General features: G+C 35.8%; 1 protein-coding gene across 10 annotated transcripts in view; it reads right to left on the bottom strand.

Moving 5' to 3' along the window:
* The window catches only part of Znf280d (zinc finger protein 280D), a 118967-nt gene that overhangs the window by 52200 nt on the left and 41934 nt on the right, over nucleotides 1-24833 (bottom strand). For 6 of the 10 annotated variants that reach the window (XM_027411194.2, XM_027411196.2, XM_027411199.2 and 3 more), the window contains exons 2-7: nucleotides 14856-14899; nucleotides 13717-13778; nucleotides 10973-11119; nucleotides 8066-8125; nucleotides 7826-7965; nucleotides 2005-2122 (exon numbers count right to left, since the gene is read on the bottom strand). In XM_027411194.2, the coding sequence (XP_027266995.1) occupies nucleotides 2005-2122; nucleotides 7826-7965; nucleotides 8066-8125; nucleotides 10973-11119; nucleotides 13717-13744 (493 nt within the window). In that variant the 5' untranslated portion in view covers nucleotides 13745-13778; nucleotides 14856-14899. Of the gene's footprint in view, nucleotides 1-2004; nucleotides 2123-7825; nucleotides 7966-8065; nucleotides 8126-10972; nucleotides 11120-13716; nucleotides 13779-14855; nucleotides 14900-17802; nucleotides 17886-24833 lie in introns of all 10 variants that reach the window. The other 4 variants (XM_027411193.2, XM_035443797.1, XM_027411195.2 and 1 more) reach the window with 4 other exon arrangements.

Raw genomic sequence — 24833 nt, 5'->3', positions numbered from 1 at the left:
CTCTGTATTCATTCCAATCTTTTTTACTTTTATTTATTTATCTGTGTGCATGAGTGAGGGTGTGCAGAAGCCATAGTATTTGAGTAAAATCTGGAACAATTTGTTCTCTCCTTCCACCATGTAGGCTCCAGGGATCAAACTTAAGTTGTCAGACTTGGAAGCAAATGCTTTCACCAACTGAGTCATGTCAACTGGTCCTGCATATGTTTTAAATTCTGACCCTTTATCTGTTTTTTTAGGCTTGTACTATTTTCTATCCCCAAACAATTCTAGCTCTGCCAGTAAAAATCCTACTTCCTTTCAAAATCTCATAATCAGACAGACAGTAGTCTGTCAATCAATAATGTTACTGAGTGATGCTGCTATTTGTTATCAAATCCTTTGAACCTTATAAATGTATTTTCACATTTCACTTATCTTGTTTGGGCTTCAAAACAGCCCTATGTGAACTACAGTAAGAGTCAAAATGATATCTTCAGGTGCCTTCTTCCATGTGTGGAGAACTGAACGGATTACACAAGAAAAACAAATAGCCCCATCTCTTAATAGGAAAAATTCATCATCAGTTGATCTGATAAAAACTAAACATTCTTAAGAGCAGAGGTTCAAACCTACAACTTCCTAGTTATCCCACTTAATGAAGTTTCACTCACTGTAGCAGAAAGCTGAGAGGGAGAATAGGAGTCTTTACTGGTTCTTTCTTCCCAGAAGTTTCAAGACTGCAGACTTTTCCTATGAGTAAAGTCTATGAGCTTCCTAATGCCAGATTTAATACAAATATTTTTTCTCCGTTTCTTTTCGCTTGTACCTATTTTATTAACAAGATATTAGTAAACATTTTAGTAAACTATGTATGTAAGTGACAAAATGGAAAAGCACTTAAAGCCCTATTATGAAAAAAAGTGCAGGAAAGTCTGGTAAACACCTCATTAATTTAGTAAACAATCTAAACATTCCAAAATATCTTGTACATCTTAGTTAAAATACTTGAATAAATACAAATTGCTAGTGTTCAAGAATTAACTTGCCTTGACTATGAGGAATTTTCACAAAGACAAAATTCTTTCATGGAATGTTAATATACTTTAAATTTATGAAGAGTACTTATCATATGTACTAAAAGAACTTTAAATCTTCAATAGGTAAATTGCATTACTCCTCTAAAGACTTTTTTTTACTATGTCTAAGTCAGTAATATCTGTCCGTCTGTTTTTGAGACACAGTCCCACTCTGTAGCATAAGATGGCCTTGAAATCATTAGATAGTTCAGGCTGACTTCAATCTGATAATAATCCTCTGCCACAGCTTCTTAAATGCTGAGATTATAGGCGTATACCACCACATTCAAGAACTTCTTTAAATTATCTTTTATTTATGAGAGGAGGGGAGGGAAAAGGAGGGTATGGTAGATACATACATGCCACAGCACACATGTAGAGGTCAGAGGACAACTTGCTATGAGTCCAGTTTTCTCATCCCACTATGTGTGTCCCAGGGATGGAACTCAGGTCATTATGCTTAGAATTAAGTGGATGTGCCTGCTGAGTCACATCACTAGTCCAGAAACTATTTCTTTATTGTGGCCACTTTATAGCACATAAAATCATACTTAATTATATACTGAAATCACTTATTGAACTAGAAAGACACTAACCTAATTAAGAATTCAATTATAACCACATACTTTTTTATACTGGTGGCCACGGAAACTAATTTTTCTCAACAATGTTTATAATAACTGAAACCTTCTCTAATTGACTAATGTTTTTTAAAGCATTTTTAAGGTTGGGTTCATAGGAAAAAAAGAGCATGATGTGGTTTAGAATGACTTTACATACAACTGCCTCCAAAAGACACTTAAAAAAACTATTTACAGCAGTCCATATTACAATACACAAATATTTTTACACAAAGATATGGGTTTCAAAATAGAAAGTTAATCCAATATGATTATCCATCAAGTTTCTTTTAACCATTTTAAGGTAAAAAAGCAACGACACCAACCTGCAATAGAAAGTGCTGGTGCTGCTGGGTAATGTGACAATCCTGTATCCTGGGTCAGGTCAAACAGTAATTCTGAGGAGTTGTTAGACAGAACTGTTGGAGAGTTTGTTACATAACCCTGTTAAATTTGAAGAAAGAATATTACATATACTGGACATAATTATAACTATTGTTTTAAATATAGGTATAAAAACAATTTAATAGCATAACTATATCTTTAAGATAAAAACCTTTGATGATTCAACAAATTAAAAAAACACAAAATTATTAGTTGGACAAAAATATCAACTATCAAAATTGAAATCAAACTAATGAGCTCATTTCTTCCTGTCTGGCCAGCTAAAACTGATCACCTAATGTGGGCAGCAAATTCTTTTTTTGTTTTCTGTTTTCTGTTTTTGGTTTTTTTGTTTTTTTTTTTTGGTTTTTCGAGACAGGGTTTCTCTTCGGCTTTGGAGGCTGTCCTGGAACTAGATCTTGTAGATGAGGCTAGTCTGACTGCATAAACAGAGAGGAAAATGAAAACATAATGACATGAATGTAAAAAACTAAAAGCTTCAGAAACGTTTTTTTTTTTTTTTGGTTTTTGAGATAGGGTTTCTCTGTGTAATAGCATTGACTGTCCTGTAACTCACAGAGATCTACCTGCCTCTGCCTCAGTGCTGAGATTAAAGGTGTGTGGCACCACTGCCCGGCTAGCTTCAATAACTCCTATATTCTACTCCCAAATATCACTGTAAAAGTTTTTTATATAAAATGAATTTTCAAACCATGTTTAGAACTTAGTAACTAGATAGTCATAAAGAAAAATAATGCATTCTTCTAGTTGTCCCTCAGAAACCTATCCTAACCCAAGGAATTTGGAATGTCATAAGCAACTTGGGCCATGGAATGAATAACAGTGCCAATCAGAAACGAATTAGGATAGAAGCTGTTGATAAATACCTCAGTCAATGGGCCTTCTGCAAGAGACCTATAGTGTTGTAGAGTATTATTTTAAGATGTGTTACATTTGTTTATGCTGTGGAACATGTTTATTCTTTTATGTTGCATTTGTTTAAGTCTGAAGCTGTGTTATTTTGCCTGTCTAAGACACCTGATTGTCTAATAAAGAGCTGAATGTTCAATAGCAAGGTGGGAGAAAAGATGGGCAGGGCTGGTGGGCAGAAAGAATAAAGAGGAGAAATTTGAGGAGACAAAGATCTAGGAACGAGAAAAGGAGGAGGAGGACATCAGGAGCCAGCCATACAGGGAGACATGGGAGTAAGAAGGAAAGAAAAGATATATAGAAATAGAGAAAGGTAAAAGCCCAGAGGCAAAAGGTAGATGGAATAATTTAAGTTAAGAAACCAATTTGAGTTAAGAAAAGCTGGCTAGAAATAAGCCAAGCTAAGGGCAGGCATTTATTTTTAAAAAAAAGTCTCCATGTATTTTTATTTAGGAGCTGGGTGGCAAAACCCCTAACAAGAAAAAAGAGCCAAACAGCAAAGAGTAAAAACAAAAAAAGGCAAAGAGTAAAAACAATCAACTACACTAGAGCTCAAAGGAATTTTTAGCCAAGCTAGCAAGATCTCAAGAGCATAGTGAAAAATATGAGATGGACTGTAATGTGGTCAAGAATAGAGCAATATAGGTTTCTATGCAACTGTATGCATATTCAGTATAATTATGAAGTATTCAATACAACTGGAAATATAAGCTCCAGTACTATATAGTAAGTATACTAATGTATATACACATACAAATATAATCCAAGTGGACTCATAAGGAACAACAATCACTCTGCAAAGTAAGCTGAGTGATTTTTGGACCTTCCACATAATAAAATGTATAACCCAAGAGTTTTAAGTTAAACAATGCTTAAATATCAAAATGACCACGTCCCCCCCCCAAAAAAAAGCCAGGCACAGCAGTGCCTACCTGTAATCCCAGCACTCAGGAAGTGGACACAGGAAAATCTGGAATTTAAAGCTTTCCTTGTCTACATAGCAAGCTCAAGGACTGTCTGAGTAACCTTCTCATAAGAAGAGCTATTTTAACAACAAAAAAATAAAAGGATATACACTAATTCAGAAACAAAACAATAAAGACAATTATATTTGATATACACTTTTTAAAATTTACTAGACAGAAAAATGCAAATAAAAATACTTAAAAATTATACTGGCATTGTTAATGTCTACTAATACTAATTAACTCACAATGTTTAATTGTCAGAGTCATGAATAGAAAAGTGTAACTTTAAAAACTATGAAAATGGCCGGGCATTGGTGGCTCATGCCTTTAATCCCAGCTCTCGGGAAATGTTAAGAATATCTGCAAAGTGGAATCATGAACAAGATCTAAGGAATCAGTAGAAAATTTGGTCACATTCTAATGATGAATCTGAAGTTTGGCTAACATTGTTAGTTATAACAAACAGGTAAGATGTTAATGTGGGGCTGGAGAGATGGCTCAGCGGTTAAGAGCACCGACTGTCCAGAGGTCCTGAGTTCAATTCCTGGCAACCACATGGTGACTCAAAAACCACCTTCAATGAGATCTGGTGCCCTCTGCTGGCATGCAGGCAAAAGACTTTATACATAATAAATAAATAAAAATCTTTAAAAAAAATGTTAATGTGATGGAAGCTGGATGAGGAAAATATGGAAACTCTACCACCTTTTCTGGAAGTCTTTTTTTTTTTTTTTCCCCTGGTTTTTCGAGACAGGGTTTCTCTGTGTAGCTTTGGAGGCTACTCTGGCACTCCCTCTGGAGACCAGGCTTGGCCTCGAACTCACAGAGATCCGCCTGCCTCTGCCTCCCGAGTGCTGGGATTAAAGGCAACTGCCACCAACACCCGGCTGGAAGTCTTAAGTTTAAAAAAGGAAATATTCAATATTGGCAAACTCTAGGTTATATTTTGGTATGACTTCGCATAAAAACCTTAAAAGTCACTATCAAAGTCTCTTTAGGGTCCTTTAGTCTACTTTCAAGAATTTATGGTAAACCTTAATAGAGAATTATTTTTAATAGTCAAAAACTAAACCCTATATTTTCAATAATGGAGAAAAGAGCTAAACATGAGTTATCATACCTCTACTATCAGATTTTCGCAAAGTAGGACATGTTCCTCAGAGTCTGTACAGTGAAAAAGTAAAAGTGCTGACCTGCACAATTTAGCTCCTTGTGGCACATACACTCACTTTATTAATAAACTCTTCTTCCTTTTCTAAACTCCCCTCAGAGGTTTATCATAAAAACATGTAGGTTTTGTTTTGGTGCTTATAAATTAGAGGACAATTAAGAATTTCATTTTATTACCAACTTTACTGACATTTGTTTTGAGACCATAGGAACAATTTATAATCCTAAGCAGCACCACACTTAGAATTTGATGCAGACATAAGCATCTGAATCTTAAGATAGTATAAAGAAAAATAAAAAAAAAATCATTAATTCCAAGACCTAACAGCAACAAGTACAATCTTACTTCACTGAAGTAAAAACTTTCTCCAAATATTTGTACTTTCAAATATTCACTTGCACAGTCAAAAATAAAATAAAAAACAACAAATCTCTCTTTAACAAAAATATAGTGAAGTTAATTGTATTAAACGCATCCCTAAAAAGTAACTTATTAAGTATCTTTAGTATTACAAACAAGGCAACCTACCAGTCAACAAATAACTAACCAAAAAATATTTCAAGCAGAATTTGTAAGAGTAGATACTACCATAGAATTAGGATGACCAACATTTAACCACTTAAGCTTTCAAACTAAAATGCTACTGTATATATTAATTCACTTGTATACATTAAATCTCTACAGTAAATGTGCATCAATTAGTTATCACAGTAGTATTAATGAAGACCTAATATTCTTTCCCATTATATAGATAGGCTCAAATTAGGTGTGATTGAGGAAGTCTCGCAAAACTGTATCATTTGTTACTGACAGTGTTGAAACTATAAACCAAGTCTAAATGAAGACATAAAATTCATACTAAGAGTAAGGTGATGGTGGTTGTGCACACCTTTAATCCCAACACTCGGGAGGCTGATGCAGGCAGATCTCTGTGAGTTCAAGGCCAGCCAGGTCTACAAAGTGACTTCTAGAACACCTAAGACTACACAGAGAAACCCTGTCTCAAAAAAACTAAGATTAAATGAAGTAATTCATACTCATTAGTCACACATCTTATTGACTTTATCGATGATATTAACAGTAATATATTCCATCCCTGCCTAAAAAGTGTTGACATACAAAGATATTCCATGAAAAATTAAACAAAAAATGACATAAAATGTTAAACTATTAATTATAATTTATTAAATTAAAATTAATAATTTATAAAAGCCAGTAGCTTCTAACATTCACGGGGAAAGTCTCTAAAATAAGACAATTTATTCCAGAAAAGAACAAGGATGTGACTTTTAGCTTTGACCACACAAGATAACTGAGATTTAAGTGTATGATTTCAAGGCTCTCAGAAACCAACTGGCAAATCTGCTCTTTTCCGACAATATTCCAGGATTACAAACTATCAACTGAGGTGTTTTATGTCCAGAGACATAAAATATTCTTACTTGAAAAGATCCTAGTTTCGAACTTTTATAAAAACTAAAATACCATCCCTTGCTACTTTCTTTCTGAGAATAGGCAGTAGTGGTGCACGCCTTTAATCCCAGCACTCGGGAGGCAGAGGCAGACAGATCTCTGTGAGTTCAAGACCAGCCTGGTCTACAAGAGCTAGTTCCAGGACAGCCTCCAAAGCCACAGAGAAACCCTGTCTCAAAAAACCAAAAAATAAAATAACTAAACCCCAAAACACTTTTTACATTGGTAAAATCTGTACTTAGCAAACTAGAAATTAAAACAGAAATATACTGAACATTATTTTTTAATTACATTAAAAGTTCATGATGGATCAGCATAGGTAGCATTTTTATAAACAAAATTACTTGTAGATACATAAAAGTAGTATTATTTTATATCTTTGCAATTTTTATTTACATTTTGGAAGCCAGGGTCTCCAGTATCCCAAGTTAGCCTGAAACTCGATATGTGGTCAAGGGTGGGCTTGAACACCTGATCCTCCTGCTTCTGCATCTCCAAGTGTTGGGATCAGTTGTAAATGCTTGAACCCAGATCTTTGTGTGTACGAGGAAAGCTCTCTTCTCTAGTAACTACACTAAATTCTCAAAAGAGAATATGGACTCATGACAATATGTAATTGAGAGAATTTACTAATATGGATATACTACTTTGATTATACCAAAACTCACCAGGCAGTACTTTCTTACAGGTGTATCACTATGAAATCTGAAACCTTCATCTGTGAACTTCTGATACCCTGTCCCATTAAAATTGTTAACCCATAACACTTTAAATAGATCTTTTATTCAGACCTTTCATTAAGGCATTTTTTGGTTATTTACAAATTATTGGTTTCATTGAACTATCTTAAATATTGACAAAGCTCACTACACATCATCAAAAAAAATCCATTTATTTATAACACCCATCAGAAAAGTCTTAGAATATTAGAATCAAAATGGTAAATTAAAGATTTCCAACATTTTAGTTTTGTGCTTGACAGCTCAGACTTCATTTATCATTGGTAAGAAAACACTACTATCAGTTGTTTTCCATCAAGTGATGAAGTAGCTGTATCTAATCAGCTTAAGTATACTCCCCATCTTACTAAAAAGACATAAAGATGGTGACCTTTTCTGATACCCATTATGTTAACAGGTGTCTACTAGTTGATAAGCTATAATTTTAATTGTGTATTGCTAATATTCCCTGAGCTGACTCAGCAGGTTTGAAAACACTTACAGGTTTAGAAAATGATTGAACAATAACAGAACAATCTGAAGATCTAGAGTCAGGATGAAAATTTACTGGCAAGGCAGCCACAGGATTTGATGCTGGATTCGGAAAGCGTTGACTTGTTGGCTTGAATGAAGTAGTAAAACCTGTATTTTAAAATTACACAACACATTGAAGGCATTCCTATATAATCAACTTTTTCAAAATACTTTAGTTTAAAATTAAAGTACTACAATAATATTGTACCTCGATTAAGTGCACCATTCTTTATTCCTCGTGAGCTGGAGTTAACTCTGTTCAAAATATCTAAAAAATATATAAATTTGTTTGAATGAAATATATACTGAGATATTAAAAATTATAAACTAAAAACAGATATTAGAAGAAATATCACTAATTTGAAAATTGTTTATCAGCATTAACTGTTTTATAGAACTCTCATTGTAACTAAATGTCCAAAGGCCAGAAGTATACTGATATGCACACAAGCCAAACATTCTTCAAGGCATGGTGATGCATGCCTTTAATCCCAGCACTCAGAAGACAGAAGCAGGTAGATCTCTGTGAATTTGAGGCCAGCCTGATCTAGAGTTCCAAGATAGCCAGGAATGCTACACAGAGAAAATCTGTCTCAAAAACAAAAAAAGAAAACACCTATTAAAAACATATTTAAATATGGTTGCATGGAGTTGAAGTCTATACTTTCCTTGGGATGGTGACAGAATTATATACACATTTGGATTACTATGACTTAAATAAACCCTGATCTAGCCTCCATATTCTATTCACAGTTCTGAAAGCCCTGAAGTTGTATAAAGGAAAATCTCCATGGACTATTTATCATTTCCTCTGAGTTCCAAAAGGGAAACTACAAGAAGTTAGTTATCTAAAGTTTACCTGATTATCTTATAAGTTAAGAGAATTCAGGTGTATCATCACATCAGAAGTTAAGATTTGACGTGACTCTGAGGGACTGATTTAAAGTTCTTAATCTTATAAAAATATGAATGTACAAAGTTTTTAACATCTAGCTTATTCAGTAATCAATTAAAAATTTGAAAGAATAAAGATTTGCTTGTTGGAAAAAGTTAAAACATGTACTGAAATTCATTTACAAAAATTATTTCTCTTCATAGTAGGAAAGAACTATATCCATTAAATAATTATATAAAGGTTCATATAATAATAGTTGTTTTTCAGACCCAGAGAGATGAATCAGTAGTTAAGAGTATTTGCTATTCTTGCAGAGGGCACAGGTTCAATTCCCAACACTCACATGGTGTCTTACAACTACCTGTAATGACAGTTTGAGGAGACACAATACCCTCTTCTGGCCTCCATGGGCATCAGTTACTCACTGAATACATACACACATGCAGGCAAATACATATCCACATAAACTAAAACTATTAAGATCTTCTTAAAATAGTTAAACTAGTTAACATTTTTTCAGTAATGTTAATGCAGTGCTTACTAGTCATGTACTACATTAATTTTATAAAAAAAAGAAGGTACTCAAGCAACTTGACATTTTTTTTTCACTCAGAAAACCAAGATTAATGGTCAAACTATCACCGGTCAGTGGTGGCACACAACTTTAATCACAGCCCTTGGGAAGCAGAGGCAGGAGGATCCCTGTAAGTTCAAGGCCAGCCTGGTCTACAGAGCAAGTTCCAGGACAGGCTCCAAAGCTACACAGAGAAACCCTGTCTTGCAAAACAAAACAACAACAAAAAAATAACTATTGTTATACTATTTTAGTGGTTGTGATCTATAAAAGACAAGTTCCTAAACATCTAAATACATATTTCCTATGCTGAAACTCCTGATGGCCTCCAGATAAAACAGCACAATCATTTCAATTTTTCATCTTCATAGTTCAGGAAAAAAAAAAAAATCAAGGTCAATCTCTTACAGAATTATTTTAAAAGTAATATACACCGGGCGTTGGTGACACATGCCTTTAATCCCAGCACTTTGGAGGCAGAGGCAGTTGGATCTCTGTGAGTTCGAGACTAGCCTGTATACACTGTATAGTTGAGTAACAGCCATCTATAATCAGTATAAATTCAACTTGAATCCTGCCATATTTTAGTGAGATATTTTGAATAATAAATTTGAAATATAGTAACATTTAAGTGTAAGATAATCAATACCTAGGAAACAATAAAGAAAAACAGGATATTCTGATATTAGCCACATGCACACTATCATACTAAACTCTTATAATCCAAATAGCATCCCACTTAGCATTCTATGGGAAATGATCTATCTAGCACAGGAATTGATAACTGACATTTCATTTGGTTAAATTACTCTATGCATAATGAAACTGTACAAAAGTACTATTCCAATCCTACAGACAAGAAGAGTAAGAAGAAGGCTTTCAGAAAATTTCATGGTGTTCTCTCACTGTTAAAACAAGGTAAATTTATACTAATTGCTGTGAATAATAGTGTGTGCTACCACACCTGGCTTCAGTTTAACAACTACCAGTTTTCTTACCTTAACACTGTGACAATGTTAAATCCATGTACTCTTAGCTGGAAGCTATAATCCAAACACTGTTCTACTAAAAAGCCTGAGATGTGAGTGTACTAACTGTGACACAGTAACAATATAATGGCTAGAGTAACAGTCTGTGTGTATCACATGTGCAACTAGCTGCTGGGAGACAGCTGTGGTCAGACGCTATAAGCCACTGTCACACATTCTTTCTTCAGTTTGTAGTCATGTAGAGAGGACACTAGGGTGGGGCCTGGATAGAGACCCTCATCTCAAACCAACACAAAATTTAGTTAGTATATCTCAAACATTAAAACTAAGCATTCTAAATTTCTCCTTTAAGCTACTTTGGGTTTAAGTGAGAAAAAAAATGAAAGAATCAGATAAACTGGTTTTTCAGTACCACTAAAATTTTAATTCCTGCTCTCAGAAGACCTCCAAGGCCACCAGCAACTCATGCGCATTTCCTTGTTTGCTCTGCTGGTATTTGTTGTCTACCCCTTCTTAAAGCTCCAGTCAGTTAACCCTGACCAGTCAATCTTCCAGTCATTATATCATTCCTAACCTCTTATGGTGGGACAGGACATTTTCACAACAACCCTAAGACAAAACCTTAGCCAACTGTTTTCATTCAAAGTAAATGCTTACTTGAAATGGCTGGTTTTGAACTTGCTATCTCTGCAACAAAGATGGGCTCGTCATCATCATCCTCTTCAACTTCCTTCACTTTCTTCTGCCATGGTTCTAGCTCCTCTTCTTCACACTCCATAAAGAGTTCTGCCATTTTTAAATTATCTAATTTTTAAAAGAAACTTTCTTTTAATTAAAAAAATTATTTGCTATGCATAGCATATTAGAAATCTATCTTAATAATCCTAGTAAGTGTTTCTGAATTGGTGTTTGTGATGAGTACATGCTAACAGTAAGAAACTGAGATCTTAATCTTACTCTCTAAGCTCTACTAAACTAGTTAACTTCAGACAGACAATAGTTACTTACAGCAGCTAGAAAATCCAGTCAGAACAAGTTTCAGTCATACATCTACAATGATTGTCTCCACAAAAAAGAATTATATACTATCCATTGTCTTAAAAAAATTTAACAAAAGGAGATAGACTATAGTAAGAAGCCACAGGTGGGAAACACATTGTAATTAATGAACCATACTTAGAAATGCAAGGCACAAGAGCAAAGAAAGAGATGTGGTGGTAGAGAAACATATAGGAAAGGACTGAGGCTTATCACAAATAGAACGAATCACACATTTCTCCCTAAAGAAATTGAATAAAAAGCAATGCATACAGTAAAAACTACTTAGAAACTCAGACCAAGTAACACCTCTCTCTTAAACATGGATAAATAAGTACCAGGAATTTTAGGAAGGAAAACTTCCTATCTAAAAGATCAAAAGATAGACAGTAAAATTAAAAGGATTCTAAGAAAGATAATACAAAGCAAGAAAGTAGAGAAAAGAAACTGGTATATTTAGAGGTATCAAGCAAAGAAATTAATGTTTTAATATGAATAAAACTCAGAGCTTATGGGTAAAGGGGCTTACTTCCAAGTCTGATGATCTGAGTTTGATACCCATTCCCTAAGTGAACCAACGCTCACAAACTGTCCTCTGACTTCCCTACCCATACATCTTTGTACATATGCATATTTGTGAACACGCATGTACTTATACACACACACATACACAACACACACAACATAATGAACAAAAAGTAAGACATGGGGAGCACAGGACATGGCATTCGATACAAAATAAAGTCTCAGAAGAGAGTAAGTCAGTAAGTCTAAATAACAACTAAATGGGATGGATGCAGGATATCAGCACTTTAGGAGGACTTCTCTAGGAAACCAAAGGATTAAAAAGTTAACTTTAAGATCATTTCACAGGCCAGGTGGTAGTGGTGCACACGTTTAATACCAGAGGCATAGGCAGGAGATCTCTGAGTCCAAGGTTAGCCTAGTCTAGAGAGCAAATTTCATGACAACCAGGGCTACACAGAGAAACCCTGTCTCTCAAAAAACAAAATATAAAAAATAAAATGGGCTAGAGAGGTTGCTCAGCAGTTAAGAGCATACACCACTCTTGAAGATGGCCCAACAGATCTGGCACCCTCCTCTAGAACTTGTGAGTACCTGCATTCACACATGAACATAACCCCCTCTCTCATAAATACACACTACACATAATTAAAAATAATAAATAAGTACATATATAAAAAGAAAGCTAAAATGGGCTGTAGACACAGCTCAACAGTTAAGAGCATTTGCTGCTCTTCTAGAGTACACCAAGCTCTATTCCAAATACCCACACTGGGTGGCTCATAATCCCCTCATAATCCAGGGAAACTCGATGGCCTCTTTTGGTCTCTAAAAGCACTGCATACATGAGATATAAACTCAGACACACACAAACAAATAAATAAAAATTGTAAAAGATACATTTTTAAAGAAAGCAAAAATATCCATCTTTAATTATATAACATTGTTAGTAAAATAGATGCAATATTATACACACATACATGCACACAAACAAAACTTCATGAAACTTTGGCAGATCAACTGAAGTCTTTTCTGACTATTTGACTCTTTACATGCATCTATTAGTTCACACTATAATGGAGAATGAGGAAATGCAAGAACAGTGGGAGGCAGGGTGCAGAAGGAACAGTGTTAAGGGCCTCTACTAATATGACAGCTATGTACATGAACTTCAGTGGAGCTTTGTGGAGACATGAAGACTACCAAAGAAATAATCTGAGGTGATATTTAAATAATCTTTAGTTTTATCATTTCTAAGCATTTTTTCTACTATACCAAAGATTGCCATTTCTACATTTAACTCAAATTGGGACATCCTACCATGTTCTTAATATGGCCATAAACAGTCACAAATTTAACATGGTCATTTATAAGAGGCCTGGAGCTTTTTCTCTCACCACTCACAGAAGACATCAAGCCTAGCAATACTTTGATCCTGACTTTCTACATACCCTCAAAACCTGTCCAAAAATAAAATAAATTTCTACCTTGTAAACTAATATAGTCTACAGTACTCTACAGTACAAGCACACACATACACACTTTTAACAAGGCTCTGGCATTGTTAATATATAGATTGTTCAGAAAAAGCTATATCTTTATACTTTTTATAAATGCTTGTATAAGCATAGAAGAAATATATGTGTCAATGTATACCAAACTGATAAATAGTAGCTATTTCTGTTAGTAAAGATAAAATACTTTATTTCTACTTGACTTGTTAGTTTGTTACTTCAACAGTTCCAAGGTTTTAAAATGTGCTCCACCTCTCACTCTTTATTAGAAAGTGTAATGACATCAGCTACATATGAGATATCAGTTATTGAAGCAACACTTACCTTTTGGTTGAAAGGAACAGTCACCCATCAAGTTGCAGATCTCACTTCCTATAAGTTGTCACCTAAGTATTGATACATGACATCAGTCAATTTTGAGTCTTATTTTGTTTCTATTGTTTTGGGTTTTTTGTTTGTTTGTTTTTCGAGACAGGGTTTCTCTGTGTAGCTTTTGGTGCCTGTCCTGGAACCAGCTCTTATACATCAGGCTGGCCTCAAACTCAGAGATCCACCTGCCTCTGCCTGCCTCTGCCTCGCCGATACTGGGATTAAAGGTGTGTACCATCACTGCCCTGCAATTTTGAGTCATTTTAACTGCAAATATCGAGATATAAAACTTGGGATTAAAATTATAAAACTTGGAAATTCTTAGCCAGGCAGTAGTGGCACACACCTCTAATCCCAGCATTTGGAAGGCAGAGGCAGGCAGATCTCTGAGTTTGAGGCCTGCCTGGTGAATTCCAGGACAACCAGGGCTACACAGAGAAACCCTGTCTCAAAAAAACCACACAACATCCCTGCCTCAGGGCAGGAAAAGAAGAAAGGAATTCTTGATGAAGGAGTTTGGGAAATGGAACAATGGCTAAGAATATTTGTTTCCCAAACAGGAAGACCTCAGTTCGAATCCCCAGCACTTATATAAAAACCCAGGCATGGAAATATGTACCCTTACCCTCAGTGTTGGGGGACAAAGAGATATATCCCACTAGCTTGTTAGCCAGGCAATCTAGCCAAAACAATGGGCTTCAGGGTCCTGAGGCACAGTACAAAGGGAATAAGGCAGAGTGATAGAAGAGGAAGCCCCATGTCATTCTCTGACCTCTGTCCCAACACAGAGCATATACCTGCACTCATACACCACAAACAAAAACATAAGAAACAGGAAATTCCATCTGGGCTGGAAAGATAATGGCTCAGTGGTTAAGAACACTGGCTACTCTTACAGAGGAACTGGGTTCAATTCCCAGCACTCACATGGCAACTCACAAAGGTCTATGACTCCAGTTCCAGGGATCTGATACCCTAATACAGACATACAGGCAAAACACCAATGCACATAAATATAAGAATAAGTAAATCATTAAAAAATGTTTTTAAAAAAGAAAAGAATTCTTGGATCAAATTTAAATATTTAAACTTACCATGTGACCAAAAAAAGCAGGAAGTTATATTTCAGTTTGCCTTTCTAGAAAATAAAGATAACTACCATTAGGGAAGATTACAATGTATATACAATTTATCCTTTTTATTAAAAAGTCTGTTTAAGCTGGATATGTTTGTTATGCATATAATTTATTTAAAATAATTGGTTCATTCCTAGATAATCCAAATTTCAGAAATAAAATGATAGCAAGCACTTCCAATTTCAATAAATTAGTAAATTAAAACTAAGCTATCTGTGATAAGCATGTGAAATATATCTGTAATCCAGACACTTGGAAGACTGAGGCAAGATTTGATGCTTAGACTACATAGTGAGACATTGTCTCAAACAAACACACAACAAAATATGTGTAAATAAGTTTTTAATAAAAAGGAATAATTTCCTCATAATGTACTGTTTTAGTAAATGTCACTTCTCAAATGTTATTTCATATTTCATTAATAAGACATAATTTCAAATATACTTTAGTATTTCAGGATATTTGTGCACTATGTGAAGATGTGTCATTGTGATTGGTTTAATAAAAAGCTGAATGGCCAACAGCTAGGTAGGAGAAAATAGACAGAACCTCCAGGAATGCTGGGAGGGAGAAGAGATACCAGTGAGACAAGCAGGAAGTTGGACATACAGAATGGAAGAGAGGTAAGAGGCAATGTGACAATGGGGATTAATAGAAGCAGGCTAATTTAATTTATAAGACTTATTTGGGCTGGGCGTTGGTGGTACACGCCTTTAATCCCAGCACTTGGGAGGCAGAGGCAGGTGGATCTCTGTGAGTTTGAGGCCAGCCTGGTCTCCAGAGTGAGTGCCAGGATAGGCTCCAAAGCTACACAGAGAAACCCTGTCTCGAAAAACCAAAAAAAAAAAAAAAAAAAAAAAAAAAAGAAAAAAAGACTTATTTGGGGACAAGCCTAAGCTAAAGGCCAAGCTTTCATAATTAAGAAGCCTCAATGCCATTATTTGGGGGCTGATGGTCCAAAGAAAGTCTGATAAGAAAGACCTGTTATATCTGGTGCCCCACTTTGGACACCAAATGATGTTTTTCTGGCAGCTTAGCAGCTGCACAGGAATCTACTGATATTTTATTTATTGCCTATGGCCCCATAACCCCCAAGTCAGCACTCCCACTGGCTACTCAGGTCACGGCCTGGAGGGCCTTCCAGTCTCACAGCTCTATCATTTTATTTACCAACAAACTCAGGAGTCAAAGTCATTGGAATGAAAACTTGCTAGATCAAAGAAGCTTAGAAGCAACCTGCTGACTGTACTTTTTGGCTGGAGATACAGCAAGAGACACATCCCTTAGACCATCCAAAAAACTAAGAGCACCAAACCCTAGTCCCACCCTTTCCTTCCAAATTCCTGGATTCTCTATGCTAATTCTGATCAGTTAGTCACAGACATTAGCCCAATTCTAACTTTATTAAAAGTCTCAGAATGTCACAATGTAATCAAATATCCCACAACATTTTAGTTCATTATTTTTCTGATTTTATCAACTAACTAAAAAGATATAGAAAAATAGTTGGATATAGCTCCTCAGAGATTTATTCATTCAAAATATAGGTAACCCTGGTCAGCTCTGTGGAAGGCAATATGTTAAAATTTTGGTGAAAATAAAGATTTGTAGGAAATCTACAATTAACCACACTTTATAACTCATTGGTCTTCAAAAAAAAAGTTACATACAATAAGCATTACCATAAATTCATAATTGGTCAGCAATGATGGCACATACTTATAATCCCAGCATTTAGGAGACCGAGGCAAAAGCAAGATCAAGTTCAATGCCATCCAGGGTTACACAGTAAATTCCAACTACCTGGGACTTCAACATTTCACGACCTGCTTCATAAAACCAAAACCAAACAAACAACTGAATGGCTTTTTAACTCAATTATTTATTTATTGGTTTTTCAAGACAGGATTTCTCTGTATAGCCATCCCTATCTGTCCTGGAACTAGTTCTGTAGACCAGGCTGGCCTCAAACTCACAGAGATCTACCTACCTTTGCCTACTGTGTACTGGGATCAAAGGTGTGTACCACCACCCTAGGTTCTAACTCAATTCCTTAAATAGTTGCAGTTTGCCCCTAACTTACAATCTATGATAATTCTTGTTCAACATTAAGGTCTTACCAGTACCAATATTAAGAATCACAATTAGGGGCTAGAGAGATGGCTCAGTGGTTAAGAGTACTGCCTGCATTTCCAAAGGTCCTGAGTTCAATTCCCAGCAAACACATGGTGGCTCACAACCATCTGTAATGAAATCTGGTGACCTCTCCTGGCCTGCAGACACACATGCAGACAGAACACTATGTACATAATAAATCTTTAAAAAAATAAAATTGGTTTTAAAAGAATCACAATTATACTATCTGTTCTAGGATATTACTTTAGGCAAAATGTGTTACATTTGTTTATATTGTATTTGTTTAACAATGTAAAGATGTGTTGCTCTGCCTGACCAAGGCACCTGAATGGTCTAATAAAAAGCTGAACAGCCAACAGCTAGGCAGTAGAGGGCTAGGCAGGGCTAGCAGGCAGAGAGAATAGGTAGGAGGAATCTAGAACAAGGAGAATATGAGAAGAAAATGCCCAGGGCCAGCCAGGCAGCCACAGAATAGGACATATATAAAGGAGGACATACAGAATGAAAGGTAAAAAGCCCCAAAGCAAAATGTAGAGAAGGAGAAACGGGTTAAATTAAGTTGTAAGATCTAGTGGGACAAACCTACTAAGGCCAAGCACTCCTAACAAATAGTAAGTTTCTGTGTCTTGAGTTGGGAGCTAATTGGCAGCCAAAAAAAGTACTCCGCAACTATCACACTCACATACTTCTACTAATTGGTCATATAAAATCCATGAAAAATGCTTTACAATTTGAGTGAAGGATATAATTTAATAAATAACTAAATCACCTAAAAGAGAAACAGAATATCCAGCAAAGGCATCAGCTTGCATTTCACAGCTCCAAAAGTTTTCTTGACTCTTCAAGCTGCTTCTACAATGGCCAGAAAAAGCAAACTCTACTTTAGCTACTGAGTCAGACCCAGATTTCATGGTCATATTGATTACAGGGTTTTTATTGGGAAAATTAATCCCAAGTAACTGATTTATTGAAGATCCTTCAGTGACCATCAAGGTGAACAGTTTGGTGTATACAGGAGCTTGAGCAAGCCTAAATACTACTTGATCCCTGGAAAACACATAGCCAAAGAAAAGAACTGACTCATGCAAGTTGTCCTCCTATCTCCACAACATGTGTGCACAGACACACACACACACACACACACACACACACACACACACACACACACAGAAATAAAATATAAAAAAATGTAAAAAAATACAATCTAACATTTGTAGAAAAAAACAATTATAATTTCTATTTAGCCTTTACATAAATAAGATTAAAAGGTTTTTTATTAGAAGTCAGTGGAAAATTTAAATACACTTAATTTCTTATTAATGTTTGACAATTTATGAAATTCTGGACTAGAGAGATAGCTCAGGGGTAGAATGCTAGACTACCATGCAGGTAGTCCTGGATTCAATCAATCAATCAATCAAACAAACAAACAAACAAACAAAAAAACCTCTTAATGGCCCAAAGGTGGTGGCACATGCCTTTAGTCCCAAGTACTCAGAAGGCAGAGGCAGGCAGATCTCTGTGAGTTCGAGACCAACCTGGTCTACAGGAGCTAGTTCCAGGACAGCCTCCAAAGCCACAGAGAAACCCTGTCTCCAAAAAAAACAAAAAACAAAAACAAAACAAAAAAAACCTCTTAACAATGAAAAATTATCAAAAAATGAGTTATGAAAAACTATTTATTGTAGCAGAGGGTATAGCTTCAGGGCAGAGTGCATGCTTAGCATATTCAAGACCTTGTGTTTAATCTCCTGCAGTCTCCTTTCTTCTCTGCTTTTCACAGTAAGATAAACTTTGAAATCAGTACGCTTCAATATAGTTTTGTGCCACCACGATGCCTCAGAAAGCAGAGTGCTTGCTATATTAAAACTCTAGAGAGAACTGACTCTACAAAGTATATGCATGCTATGGCATGCACGCACACATCATACTCACACACTAACAACAATTAAAAAAAATAAAAAAAGAATATCACAGTTTTAATTTTTTAAACAAACCAAAACACCAAATGTCATTTTTAAAAGATTATACATTTGGAGATCTTAGCAGTGACAAGCAAACAGAAAAGAGGACTCAGTACTGACAGAATACATACATACATACATACATACATACATACATACACACACACACACAATTATGTACTATACATACTTAAAAATGACAAAAATAACTGATATATATATACATACATACATACATACATATATATATTTACTACATGGCCTTTTAAACATTATTTTAGAATACTCTACTTATTTAAAAAAAAAAAAGTTGGCAATGAATGAAACTGCATCCAATGTAAGGCTACCAGCAGCCATATACAACTTGTGTAGACAAAAATCTCTTAATTGCACAGAAAAGTCATACCAAATAACTGACCCAACAGTAATAAAACAGCCTAGACAAAAATTTCTCAGAATGACCACCACAGCCATTGTATTTTAAATTTTATTATGAGGAAAAAAGGAGGGTGATTTGTTCTTATTTCTCAAATGTGATTGAGATGATTATAAATCAAGTGCCAATAATCCCAATACTTGGAAGATTGAAACAGAAGAATTTTAAGTTCAATGCCAAGCCTGAGCTACAGGGAAGGCCCTGTCTCAAAAACAAGCCATTATCATCTTTGAGTAAACTATACAATTTCATTTTTTTTTTTAATATTTAATTTATTATGTATACAATCTTCGGCCTGCACACCAGCAGAAGGCACCAGATCTCATTCAAGGTGGTTGTGAGCCACCATGTGGTTGCTGGGAATTGAACTCAGGACCTCTGGAAGAACAGTCAGTGCTCTTAACTGCTGAGCCATCTCTCCGGCCCCTACAATTTCATTCTTAATGTCAAGTTTCAACACAACTACTTCCATTCATTATATTTTACTACAAATAATCATAATTTGGCTGGGCATTGGTTGGCACACGGCTTTAATCCCAGCACTTGGGAGGCAGAGGCAGACAGATCTCTTGTGAGCTCAAGGCCAGCCTGGTCTACCCAGTGAGTTCCAGGAAAGGCTCCAAAACAATACAGAGAAACCCTGTCTTGGAATAAATAAATAAATAAATAAATAAATAAATAAATAAATAAAATAAATAAAAAGCAAAAACAAAAAACCAAATAACTGTAATTTATAGCTATAAAACAATCATTATACAATTATAGTTGCCCTAATTAAAATGTTATTTCATCTAATGCTCAAAACATATCATTGTGAAAAATGAGTTATAGAGGCAGGTATGTACTTTCTCTAAAGTAGTACAACTAAGTGATGGGGGAAAAATTCAAGATTTGGGGAGATAGCTAAGTGGGTAAGGACTTGCAATCAGGAGACCTGAATTCCAATCTCCAGAACCCATACCAGTAATTCCTGAGTAAGTTGCTGACCATGGAGTACTGGACTGGCTTAATCAGTGAGCTCTTGGTTTTGTTGGGAGACTCTTCCTCAGAAAACACAGTGGATGAGCAATTAGAAGATTCCCAGCATCAACCTCAGGCCTACACATACATACATCTGAGTACACATAGACCCTCACACATACATACACACATATACACACAAAAATAAATAAACAAAATTCAAGCCCATTCATTTCTAAGGCCAGAGATTTTAAACACAGCACTATTCCAATATACATGAGGAACAAAAGACCAAAATTACAGGGAGGAGGTAGATTTCATACTAATGCAACAGTTAAGAGGTTTCAAAAAAAAAAAATGAATTCTAAAGAATACACATCACCAAATGAGAAAAAAATGGAAATTTTCAACCATTATGGAAATTGAAAATTGCTACTTTCAAGATCCCCTCAAGGACCGTGCCAATTCTAATCTAGCACAGGAATATAAATCTCTACCTAAACTGACAGATGAGGATCTTTCATTTGATCACTTTCTCTTAATGACATACTTAGGACTTAAACATTTTGGTTATCAAGCTATTACTTTCAATTTTTTTATAGAAGCTTCTAGGTACAATAAATATAATGAAGTTAAGTCCAACACTATACCTAAGTCTATCCAAAACAAGTAAATTCCTACTGAAGAGGAAGGAATTCATAATCTTAAGCAACACAAATTTCATTTTAGCAGAGCTGCAGGATAGTCTACATTAGAATTCCCAAAAGACACAGAAGTGGATCAGAGAATTCCTCCATAGGACATGAAGGTAGGGTTAAGGGCTTTAAACACTGTTCAGAATATTAGCTTCCTAGGTCTTGCTCCAAGTACCACTTGTGTTTTGGAAGTGGTTCCAAGTAAAACTGTTAGCTGTTAAGCCCTTGGATGACAGCCATCATCCCATCCTTTATGCACCTCTACTGCCACCCACCCCCTTTTTGTTGTTGTTAAGTGCTAAGACCCTTCTGAGGGCAGTATACCTTTTTGAACCTGAATCACTTTAAAGAAATTACCCTAGCAACAATAACCAGGGTCTCAATGTTGCTGAAGCCACACCTGCATCATGTCAAGACTTGCTCCAGCCATGACTACCCCAGATAATCTGCTCTAGATTTAAAATTTCCCACTGCAGCAAAGAGAAACCTCGACGGGCTTTAGAAGATCTTGTTCATTCTGCAGTAATTCTCACTTGGGATGGGAGATGTACTATTGATGTGATTCAATAAAAAGCCTGTCATTGGTGCAACATGAGGTTTGTGCCTGGTGGAACTGACATCCATGCACATGCAAGACTGTATTTGATGAAATTACAGTCTGAACACAAACATGCTATGCCCTTTACATGCTTGTAACTATACAAGCAGGCTGTTTTAGTTTGACAGGCTGGTCTGGGAGATGTACTTTGCATAACGTACTCCAGTGTTATAACATTAGGCCCACTGATCTTTTTTTAATATAACCTATTTTATCAAGAGTAGATCGGGCCAGGCATGGTGGCATACACCTTTATCCCAACACTCAGAAGACAGAGATAGGTGGATCTCTATGAGTTCAAGACCAGCTTGGTATGCAGAGTGAGTTCCAGGATAGCCAGGGCTACACAGAGAAATCCTGTCTAGAAAAATGAAAAACCAAACTTCTTTACAAAAGAACTTGATCTAGGCTATAAACCATTACCACTTTATTGCTACTCACTCATCAGCCAAACTGAACTGAGCCTGGCAGCACAGCTACAGGCTTTTTACTGCTCACCACTCTGCTAAAAGTATCCACCTGAAGATCCCCAAAACATTAACAGCCAAACCACTTTAATGTTCATGTCTTACTGTAGCTATTTTAACTCCATTTCTTGAAAATAGTGCATTCAGCTCTCATGCAGCTGCTCCTTTTGAGCTCTTTACAGATACTTCTTGTGTAGATTCACATAATCCAAAATTAACCATTCTAAAACACACAGTAAAGTGGCATTTAGTGTAGTCATCATGTTACCCAACAATTTATTTATTTATGTTACCCAAGATTTATTTATTTGTTATGTATACATCATTCCTCCTGCATATATCCCTGCAGGCCAGAAAAGGGCACCAGATCTCATTACAGATCGATGTGAGGCACCTTGTGGGTGCTAGGAATTGAACTCAGGTCCTCTAGAAGAGCAGCCAGTGCTCTTAACCTCTGAGCCATTTCTCCAGCCCCCTTCAGAATATTTTCAAGTCCTCAAAAGGAAACTTGGTTCCCATTATGTCATCTCCTCATCCCCTCCTCCATTCTTAGAAACCATTAATTTGCCTTTTGTCTCTGAAATTTCCCTAGTTTGAATATTTTAGGTAAATGGAATGTGTATAACTGACTAATTTTACTGAGTATGTATTCTTTTCTGCTGTCCTCTAAAAATTAATTTTTGAAAATTTTATACATTTTGATCACATTCTTTCCCCTCTTCCAACTCTTCCCAGATTCTCCACTAAGTCCATGCCCAACTACCTTCATGTTTTTCTCTTAGGAAAAAGAAAACCCAAGCCAATCGTTGGTGGCACACGCCTTTAATCCCAGCACTCGGGAGGCAGAGGCAGGCAGATTTCTGTGAGTTCGAGGCCAGCCTGGTCTCCAGAGCGAGTGCCAGGATAGGCTCCAAAGCTACACAGAGAAACCCTGTCTCAAAAAAAACAAAAACAAAACAAAACAAAAAACCAGAAATTACTTAATCAGTATCAAACATGAATAACTTTACACCAACCCAGGCACAGCTGTGCTGTCTTATACTGCTAGTTTTGGGTGTGCAGTGAGTGGTAGCAAACCACACACTCAAAGGTAATTTGTACTACTAGACCACTAGACTGTTGTGTTGAAATGCAGAAAATCCAGCCTCATAAAACAAATGGAGGGCATTGTTCATCTCCACTGTCAACTTGACTAGATTCAGAATCTCCAAGTGTGTCTGGTCTGACAGGACTAGCAGAATAGGGATTACCTATCCAAGATATGGGTGGCAATTCCAGGTGCAGGGAATAAAGGGGAAGAGAAAGAAAAAGAACTTGAACAATGCATATGCATTCCCTGATCTCAATTTCCTGGCCTGCCATGAAGTGAAATGTTATGCTCTGCTACTCTCCCCTGGCCATGATATAGGACTGAACTCTCTGAAATCATAAACCAAAATAAAGCCTTACTTTCTTGTTTGGGTTGAGTATTTGGTCACAGCTATACAAAACTACTTACTATAAGTAGTAAAAGGAGAAGAAAGCAAACCCCTCTTAAGTGTCTCAAGTGCCAGAACACTTGCATACCTGCAAAGCCTTTGTGAAAAAGAGAGGGAAGGCTAAATTACTATACTAAATAGTCAAAAATCCAAGGAGTAAAACAATCATGTTGTTAAACATTAGAAGGGTAGATAAATTTAGTTAATTCTCAAATAAACAAAGACATCTAAGTGGTAAGAGCAATACATTTCATTGACTATTATCTGTGTAAAACATCCCTCCCTCCCTCCCTCCCTCTCTCTCTCTCTCTCTCTCTCTCTCTGTGTGTGTATGTGTGTGTATGTATCCCAAATTATTTGTGTTCATCATTGTATGTTAAGTAAAAGACAGTATTGTTTAAACTAAAAATGATTTTTAAAAGGATATTTTGGCTTCGTCAAAATCAAAAGGCCTAAATATAACACCTTGATTCTAAGATTTCAGTTTATTATCTTTCACTATGGAGGATCTCTGAAGGTAAAGTCCATCTACTTTCAGAGGTAAATGAAGGGAAGGAAGAACTGCTAACAAGAAAAATACTTTGGAACAGATCTCTCAATAACAACTTTCCAATACTGCTTAAATTTCTTAGAGATATAATACACAGTAAGTTAAAAAAAAGAAGGGGGGCTAACATAGAAGGTCAGACAGATAGGTTTAATTCATGCATTAGATAGGTAGAACTCTGTACAATTAACCAATCAGTCCCAAATTAGTGTCCACAGAACACTTTTTAATTTTTTTCCTTCTTCAAGAACTTCATGACTTTTGTTGTTTCCTAGAGACTCCCAAACAAGAAGGGGAAATTTGCTGACTGGTTTAAAATAAAACTTATTACATCTGTTTGTGTATGTGCACATGCATCATAACACACATGTGAGAGTCAGAAGACAACAAGCAGGGTCAGTTCTCTCCTTCCTCCATGTTGGTCCAGGGAATAAACTCATGTTAATAGGTCTGGAAGCAAACACTTGTACCCACTAAGCCATCACACCAGCCCTTACTCTTTTAAATGGAATCAAACTCATTATATCTTACATGGTTCTACAGAAGTATCCTTTTACATGACTAAAATATACTGTGGGACCTTAATGATTTGTATCTTGAAATTGTGGGCTACTTACACTATTAGAGGTTACTACTGCTCAATCTTAACTATGCT

This window comes from Cricetulus griseus, chromosome 4 (genome assembly GCF_003668045.3).
Source record: "Cricetulus griseus strain 17A/GY chromosome 4, alternate assembly CriGri-PICRH-1.0, whole genome shotgun sequence".
Taxonomy (NCBI): domain Eukaryota; kingdom Metazoa; phylum Chordata; class Mammalia; order Rodentia; family Cricetidae; genus Cricetulus; species Cricetulus griseus.
Note: the sequence above shows the minus strand (reverse complement) of the source record. Positions and strands in the feature narration are given on the sequence as shown.